Source organism: Tupaia chinensis, unplaced genomic scaffold (assembly GCF_000334495.1).
Source record: "Tupaia chinensis unplaced genomic scaffold, TupChi_1.0 Scaffold000182_1, whole genome shotgun sequence".
In the NCBI taxonomy this organism is placed as follows: Eukaryota; Metazoa; Chordata; class Mammalia; order Scandentia; family Tupaiidae; genus Tupaia; species Tupaia belangeri.
Window position 1 is genome coordinate 5031143 of NW_006159657.1, and position 9511 is coordinate 5040653.

Consider the following 9511-nt stretch of genomic DNA (forward strand, 5'->3'; position numbering starts at 1 on the left):
TGCTGAGGCTCTACAGGAAAACCTTCGAGAAGGATGGCAAAGCTGAAGAGGTGTGGATGAAATTCAGAAAGGAGGACAGTTCAAAGAGATTTGTGAAATCTAACAAAAGACCCAAAGACTCTCAAAACAAAGACCGAGCTTCTACCAAAGAAAGGACTCTCAAGAAGAAAAAGCGAAAGTTGACCTTAACTCAAATGATAGGAAAACCTGAAGAGCTAGAAGAGGAAGGGGATGTTGAGGAAGGGTATCACAGAGAAGTTAACAGTAGCCCAGAAAGCTGCTTGGGAGAAATTAAGCACGAAGAATTTGATTTAAATCTGTCGTCTGATGCTGCTTATGGAATCCTGAAAGAACCCCTCACTATCATCCATCCACTTCTGGGTTGCAGCGACCCCTACGCTCTGACCAGGATCCTCCATGAAGTGGAGCCACGATACGTGGTTCTCTATGATGCTGAGCTAACGTTTGTTCGTCAGCTTGAAATTTACAGGGCCAGTAGGCCTGGGAAGCCCCTGAGGCAAGTTATAGCTGGTAATAACTATTCCTAAAGCTTTTTTTTTCCTAATTTGACCAGAGAGAGAGAGAGAAAGTGAGAAAACAAACCGCCAAGTCCAGAACTCGAACCATAGTCAACCGTGTGGGAGTCCAGTGCCTTAACCACCACCCCACCTGCCAGCCTGGTTCCTAAAGCTTTTAATATCACAGTTCTTTAGGACTGAATACAGAAGCTATGCCAATTGCATATTACTTGTCTTTAGCATTCTTTTCTTTATGATGCTGGTTTAAGTTTGTGAAACAAAATTATTCTGTTTTCTGATGAATCTGGGAAGTTACATGGGAAGAATGTCAAATTTCATAGCAGAAAAACAAACTCGAGTCTACTTGTGTTCTAGATACTTGCCTCTCTGTGCTGTGCCTTATTCTGTACACATTGGTCTGTAGCTTATGAAGTGCTCAATCTGAAGAAGTCTAGGAAACCTTAAATATTTTATGTTCTCCCAAAAGCAATTGAAATTATGACTTGGCTAAATAATTTTAATCTTTTAAAATGTCTTTCTTAAAAATTTCAAGAAGTGAATCTAAATTATAGCCACATAAAACTGAAGTGTTTGGGGGAATTACTGTACCAAGTTTTCTTGAGTTTCAAGAAATAATCAGATGAAAAATCTACAGAATATAGTGTTCTGGCTCTCCAATTATCTGAGAGGAAATAAACAGCAAAATTAATATCCTGAACTCAGCCTGAACCAAAAACAGAGCCAAAAGAAAACTTTCTAGCAGTTTACTAACACAGCTTTGTAGAGTAGAGATGAGTGGAGGAGCTGGGTTTAATAATACAGGAGGAAGAGATTAGATGAATCTGGTAAAATAATTATAGGCTGGTAAATTTTTCATACTTTGCTATTGATCAGCTTTGTAGATAGCTTATGAGTGCCAAACTTCTTTTCTTGCTGAGAACACAATAGTGTAATATTTGGAAACAAAATGTCAGACTCAGAAGGGATCTGGGAGTTCAACTGCTCACTCTTATCAGCAGAAAACTGAGTCCCTGAGGTAGTGAATGACTTGGCCTCAACTACATGGCACATCTGTGGAAGAGTTGAGGTCTCTCCACTTATTGCCCAATCTTCTTTTCCCCTCTGTACCTCGAAGAAATAAAATCTAGGAAAATAAAGGCTAAAAGAAAAACAGGCTATGAAAGGAGAATACTTCTGGTAGAAGGTGAAGAAAAGGGACAGAGGAGGTACTGAATTCAGCTTTCGTCATAAAAAACAAGATAGAAAGCAAGACTTTTCTGAGAAAATCTTATCAAATTATTTTTTAAGTTTGTTTATTAATTTCCTCCATAAGAAGAGAGATGCAACCTCAAAAGGGTCTCACACCACAGCCCTGCCTCCAGCCGGTCACAGGTACACCCATGAGTCAACCTGGGATCTGGTCCCCTGGTCCCCCCAGATGGCCTCCAGCATTGTGGAGGGGCACCCTACCACCTACACCACCATGGCTGAGCCTCAAATTATGTTAGGAGAGGCCTGATATAATCCATCTAACTTCTTTGTTCATGTGTTTATATGAAATGTGTGATGACTACTCTGTTAAGACATGAACAAAAAAGAACTGAGAAATTACTTGTGAGGATAAAGGTCATATAGATTTCATGTGTTTATTTTTCACTGACACAGACTTTGAAAAGCTGGTTTTTATAACTACCGTCCAACTTTTTAAATGATCATTTGGCAGAGGTGCAAAGAAAAAAATGAAAACAGAGACGCCTCTAAGATTTTGTGTTTTTTGATTTGTTTATAGTTATGAGGAAAGAATTATTCTATCCCTCTAGTTATATTTCAGTGTTTACCTAAACTCCATCCCTCCTCTTGGCTAAAGGAAAAAAAAAAAAAAGAACCCATGTGGTAATAAGACCTTTAACAGGTGGGGTTTAGGCAGCTTGATTTCAGTAAGTGTGTGAGGCCTGGAACCTTTTATTCTTAGTCAAATATTTATTACTCGATCATGCTACGTTGCTGATTTCACATGCTCCACTGTTCCTTTCAGGGATTAAGAATTGTTTTTGCAGCCTAATCGAGTTCTGTCTTAACTTGCAGGGTTTACTTTCTTATTTACGGAGGCTCAACTGAGGAACAGCGCTATCTCACTGCTTTGCGGAAAGAAAAGGAAGCTTTTGAAAAACTTATAAGGTAAATACTCGGAAGATCGATATGTAAGCGGCAGCTACAGTGAAGGCTTTGCAGGGTCCGGAGGCTTCTCTGAGCAGGGGACTGTCTGATAGTCCTAGGGGAAGAAGTGGAGGGCAAGATGTTAGAGAGGACCAAGTCAGGTAAACAAGTGGACTGGTCCGACCCCAGCTTATGCCTCACATGCACCTCCTTTCCTCCGCCTCGACTTCTGTCGTCTCCAGTTGCTCCCCAGTGGTCTGTTTAATAGAGTATCAGAAATGTGACAAGAAGAACTGCTATTCTGTTTATGAAACAAGTAACGGCAAACCCCAGAATTACAGCTAAAACATTGCTTTACTGAGACATACTCTATGTTCTTACATCTCCCTCGTCTTCCCCCATCCTCCCTTCCCTTTGAATTAGGATTCTTTTTTTCTTCTTGTAAAATTCCCACTATCTGTGAGGAGGTGGCTATTTTACTGTTTCTTGGGAAATGCTCTTACAACCCAGCGAGTCCTATCACTACCACTCTGGGAAAAGAGTTTTTTAAAGTACGTTATTTGGGGACCAACAGTTGGCGTAATGGCTATGTTGCTAGACTCCCATTGTAGCCAGCCGTGGTTCGAGACCCGGGCCCAGTGGCTTAAACTCACACCAGGTGCATGTGCGTGCGTGCTCAAGATCCCGAGAGGAGAATGGAGGAGAAGGGACTGCGGCATGGCCATCCCCCCTGGGGGGGTGATTTCTCACTTTCTGTCTCTCTGTCTCTCTCTGTCTTTCTGGCAAGCGCACCCCTATAGCAAAAACCTCTCCAAAAAAAAAAGATTGAAGTGTGTTATTTGTCTGAATGTATGTATGTTTTTGAGAATGGATATCTGGTAAGGCTCCAGGTCTGAGTAGAAAATGCTTTTTGGTTTAATTTAATGAGAGAAGAGATCGCAGCTTGCTATGGAAAGAGGGCTTGTGATCTCTAACGGGCCTCAGAGCTGGGGTAGGTACTTGTCCAGGCATCACTGAACTAAGTCAAAGAAATGCCAGATTGGCAGAGACCGTGGCCTGAGGTCTAGCCCAGGCCAAATTCCCAGGCCTTGACATTGGCAGTGTATCAGTGATAATGAGAGGCCAGGAATCATTTTTAGGGCAGTCAGCCTGCAAGGGCCCTAGACAGATTTCAAAGTGAATAACCATCCTCCGCACTGACCATGGAACCCGTGTAGGTGTGTAAAATACACACATGCCTCAATTAGTCCAGAGCAAGCGTGCCTGGAAACAGTGATGTTTACTGAATCAGTGTCATCAGGTCCCTGTGGAAGGGCTCAGCACGGTACACGGTGCTACCTTCCCCCCGCTTCAAGTCCTTTAAAATGGCGGCATGCCTTAGCCATGGCTTCTTCCAGCTCCTAGTCATACAGTTATTGCTCAGTCCTCTCAGCCTATAAAAACATACTTTATAATGTGCTCTATGGGATTATTTAATGGTACATCCATGCATATATTTTTTTCTATTTTTTTGGAGAGGTTTTTGCTATAGGGCGTGTGCGCTCACCAGAAAGGCAGAGAGAGATAGAGAGACAGAAAGCAAGAAATCATCCCCCCAGGGGGGATAGCCATGCCCCAGTCCCTTTTCCTCCGTTCTCCTCTTGGAGTCTTGGGCACGCACGCACATGCGCCTGGTGTGAGTTTATGACCCCAGGTCTGGGACTTGAACTGCGATCTACTACATGAGAATCCAGCAACATAGCCATTACACCAACTGCTGGTACCTATATTTCTTAAATGTTTCAGAAATTGTCATACAACAGGCCAGGTATTATACAGGCTACCTCTTCTTGTTCTAAGCATTTGTTTCTGCCTGTCAACTCTGCCTTCCAGACCTTCCCTCCCTAAGGCACAATTGGTAAACAAATACTGATTGAGCATCTAGTTCAGTGCCAGGCCCCACATGAATATTAAAGTGCAGAGGTTACAGTGCTACAGGAAAAGTCACTGTCCTCTTGGAGCTCCCTGTGTAGTGGAAAAGACAGGCAGTCAACAATTACCAATAGGCGGGAACCAGCAGTTAGCGTAATGGCTATGTCTCTGGACACCCACATAGTCGACCATGGTTCGCGTCCTGGACCCAGTGGCTTAAAACTCACGCCAAGCGCATGTGTGTGCATGCCCAAGATCCCGAGAGGAGAATGGAGGAGAAGGGATTGCAGCGTGGCCATCCCCCCTGGGGGGTGATTTCTCTCTTTCTATCTCTCTGTCTCTCTGTCTGTCTGGCGAGCGTACGTGCCCTATAGCAAAAACCTCTCCAAAAAAAAAAAAAAAAATTACCAATAGGAAATAAAAGAAGCATGTGGACCACGTTGGCTGCAAAGGTGGAGAAGGCTGTACTAGGAGAGTGAGACAAAGGGCCCAAACCTAGACTGAGGCAGCCCAGAACCAGCTCCACTGAGAAAGTGATGTTTAAGTTGATACTAGAAAAATATGGGAATTGCTAACAGAAGTACTGGGAAGAGGGTTTTGTTGAGCAAGGTGTATATGCAGGCTCAGAGGTGTTAGAGGCCTATTAAGGTTGTAGGACTTCACACTTAGGGCAGTAAGACAGCATGGAGGCATTCTAAATGGGAAGATAATCTAAGTATATTTTTAAAGGCCCTCTCTGGCAGCAAACAAGGGATGACTGAGCATGGAAACTAGCCAGAAGACTGTTGCCAGCCCAGCCTCAGTGGCATAGTTGGTGATAGACTAAACTGCAGTGGGGGAGGCCACATGACTGGCCACAGGTTCAAATCCCCAGCCTGGTGGACCTGAAACATTCTGGGTGAGTGCACCCATGCCCAAGATCCTCACCACCTGGGGGGCTGGGAAAGGGTATCAGTGTAACCAGAACTGTGGAAGTTGCTTCTCTCTCTCACTCTCATGCACGTATGTACACACGCACACTGTCATGAATAAAATAACTAAGCTTACAAAAAGAAAAGACTTTTTGCCACTGTGTAATGAGAGAAGGTCAGAGCTAAGATTTGGTTAATGGAAAGAAGAAAACAGATTTAAAAAATATTCAGGGGGCCATCTCCATGGTGATAAAGGATTAAGGCGGCTGGATCCCACATGACCAACTGTGTGGTTCAAGTCCCAGACCTGGAAGCTTGAGAGACATGCCAGGCGCATGTGCATGCGTACCCAAAATCCCAAAAGGAAGGAGAGACGAGGAGAGAGGATTGTGGTGTGACCATCCCATGGGGGGATGCATTCACCTCTCTCTCTGTGTCTTAGGCAAAGCACACACACTCTCTAGCAAAATAAATAAAATAAAAGCTATTTAGGAAGTAGAATCAAAGAATCGGTGATATTGTTCGTGGGTCACTACCTCCTAATTATTTTCTCACTCTTTTTAAAGCATCCTTTGCCAAAGTTTTCTCTGATTAAAGTAATTGTTACCAAGTTACCAGAGCACACAGAGCTAAAATATTCAGATTAGAGCATTGCCCATGCTGGGTGTCAGGCTCAGTGATTTGCTAGGACTTATATGACTCAGAAAACTGCTAAATTCACAGTAAAGTTTATTACAGCAAAAGGAAAAAGCACATGGGATGTAGTCCAGAAAAAAAAAAAAAAACATAAGCTCCCAGGTATCCTCCTGCCACTGGCGTTGTGCAGACATGCTTGGTTCTCCCAGCAGCCATGTGTGACAATACACACAGAGGATTGTCAGCCAGGAAATGGGAAACTCATCTGAGCCTTGATATCCAGAGTTGTTTTTTTTTTCTTTTCTTTGTTTTTTTTTTTTTCTTTTTTAAGAGGTTTTTGCCTTAGGGCACATGCACTCCCTGGAGAGACAGAGAGACAGACACAGTGAGAGAAAGTGAGAAATCACCCCCTGGAGGGATGGCCATGCCACAGTCCCATCTCCATTCCCTCCTGGGATCTTGGGCCCTCATTCATGCGCACCTGGCATGATGTTGAAGCCACCGGGTCTGGGACTCAAACCACAATCAGCCATGTGGGAGTCTAGCAACATAACTGCTACACCACTTGCTGTTCCCAATGTCCAGAGTTTTTACTGGGGCTCAGTCATGTAGCTACTCGGACTCCATCTCCCAGGGAGTAGGGGAGGCCCCAAACGGCATCCTTTTGCTGTAATAAACTTTACTGTGAGTCATATAAGTCCTAGCGAATCACTGATTCTGACAGCCAGCATGGGCAATGCTCTAATCTGAATCCTTTAGCTCTACGTGCTCTTGTAACTTGGCGACAATGATTTTAACCAGACATTCACCATAAATCACATGATTAGCATAAACTGCCTAATCCATCTGGTACCATGTAGCCCAGGCCCTCAGGCATCCAGAATTCCTCTTTTCAGGGCCTCAAACTTCATCTCCCAGAGTTGACCAAAGGCTAGTCCTGAGGAGACAGACCTTTCCTGGACATGGGCAGAGTTCGAGCAGCCCAGGCTGGCCGAGCCCACCTGCTCCTATACAGGGTCACAGCCAAATGAGCGCAGTGGAGCATGAGGAGGGTGAGCCTGAATAGGTGGGGTCACGCTCCTTGCTTTCTTCGCACAGCTGCCTCTCCTTCAGTGCACCGTGAGGCCTAACCTCGAAAAGGGTGTTTTTCATAGTGGAAAGTACCTTAGGGACACCGAGCAGGTCCTGGTTTATGCAGGTGGTTTGCCATCTTGGAGGGCTCAGTGACTTGACGTGGATGCATCTGGCCCATACTGGAAACCTCACTCAGCAGAACCTGGGACATGGACTGTCTCCCACATTTTAGTCAATACAATGATTTCCACACCAGATTTTAATGTAATTTTAACTACAATCTGGCATTATTTTTTAAAACCCTCTTAATGGTGATTGTTCATTGTAAATTAGATCTTCCTAATCAGATGGTTACACTGTTTAGCATCTAAAGATACTTTCTTTTTCCCAGAAAACATAAGGAACTTGAGAGGTGTTTGTTTTGAAAAGCAAAAAAAAAAAAAAATTTAAGGTACATTGCTAAAAGAGCATTTGCATTGTGCCTATACATAGAAAAAAATTAATGTGAAAATAAAATAATGTGCTTTTGCCAAGACCTCCAATGAGTGATAGAAGAACAAAAGCAATGCTGCTAGTTAAAATAGCCAGAAAGGAATGAATCAGGTGAACCGGCAGAGAAAGGATTGTGTAGCCGAATTACAGATCATTAAATGATAGATTACAAGTAAAGAGAAAAAAGACTGTACCTCCAAGTACTGATAATACATGTAGAAAAAGTAGTCTTCCCTGGTAATAGCATCCTTAGTATATGTCGTTTTGAAGAGTTCACTGCTTTTCAAAGGAAGAGGGAGAGTATTTGAAATCTTGTGTTAACTAAATGTAATTAGAAAATAGATCAGCTTAAATAAATGCCCATTTGAAGAGACTTCTTGTTCATCGCCACCTTCCTGTATTGTCAGATTGAACAGGCCATTCAAATATCCTTGAAGACATTCACACAAAAATAGGATGCCTCGGTGCTTTAGATTAAGTAGAAATTGTGGGGACCAGAAGATGGCAGAATGGTTACGTTGCTGGACTCCCACATTGTCTACCACGGTTCGAGTCCTGGACCCAGCAACTTAATCTCACACAGGGTACATGTGCTCGCATGCCTAAAATCCCAAGAGGAGAATAGAGGCAAAGGGGCTGCAGCGTGGCCACCTCCCTAGTGGGTGATTTCTCACTTTCTGTCTCGGTTTCTCACGGTCTTTCTGGTGAGTGCACATGCCCTATAGCAAAAGTCTTTCTAAAAATAAAACAGAAAAAAGAAATCAGGTACCAGCAGCTGGCATAACGGTTATGTCACTGGACTCCCATGTAGTCGACTGCAGTTCGAGGCCCAGACCCAGTGACTTAAACTTCATACTGGGCACGTATGCGAGAACCCCCAGACTCCCAAGAGAATAATGGAGGAGAAGGGATTATAGCATGTCCATTTCCCCTAGGGGGTGATTTCTTGTGTTCTGTCTCTTTGGCAAGCATACATGCTCTATAGCAAAAAATCTCTCAAATAAATAAGTAAAAGAAATCAAAATCCGAATTTTTAAGTGCTATTTTGTGTCCGTCACATAGAGTAACTTGGATAATTATGCTAAATGTTGAAAGGAAGGTACTGAATATTTATAATCACAGCAAACTTCTGTTAAATTAACTTGAGTTACTGGTTAGGAGACTAGTTTTCTTGACAGTCCAGGTTTTATTTCTGGAGAATATTCCTCAGATTCACATTTAGTGGTTACACTAGTTCTGTAGAGGAATATTAATTGAAACAGTGTGGAATCGTTTGAAAGCAAGTATTCATATTTTTTGGTATAATCATGAATAACTAGGGGACAATGTTATTACATTGTAAGAAAAGTACGGTAATAATAATAATAGTAAACATTTATGTAGTACCGAAGTGCCAGGCACTGTGCCAAGTATCTTTGATATACCACGTAATCCTCATAACACTCCTTCGAGGTAGGTTTTATTAGGATGGTCCCCATTTTACAGCTGAAGAAATTGAGGGTCCCTGTCGTTTTATATAAGGTCACTCCACCAGTCAGAGTTTCAGATCCACGTAACAGGAAATCGGAGTCTGTTCTCTAACCCACTGTGCCCTGCAGCCCCTCACGGATGACAGGTGGCTCAGGAAATCAGATACCCCATGCGTGATACCTAGGTTAGTCAGTAAAATAAGTAAAAATTTTAAAAAGTGGGGGAGAGGATGAACCTTATCCCAGCTATTAAAGAGAAGTCACAGCACAGTGATCGCTGGGCTGGTTCTCTCACTGTCCCACCTATGGAGAATAGATGCATCGAGTCACGAGTGGCTGGGGG

At 43.2% G+C, this 9511-nt stretch overlaps 1 protein-coding gene across 1 annotated transcript in view; it reads left to right on the forward strand.

The window, feature by feature from the left end:
* ERCC4 (ERCC excision repair 4, endonuclease catalytic subunit) overlaps positions 1-9511 on the forward strand; it is a 38662-nt gene that overhangs the window by 19954 nt on the left and 9197 nt on the right. Inside the window, exons 9-10 of the mRNA XM_006146600.2 lie at positions 1-517; positions 2604-2696. Coding sequence (XP_006146662.1) covers positions 1-517; positions 2604-2696 — 610 coding nt within the window. The remainder of the gene's footprint in view (positions 518-2603; positions 2697-9511) is intronic.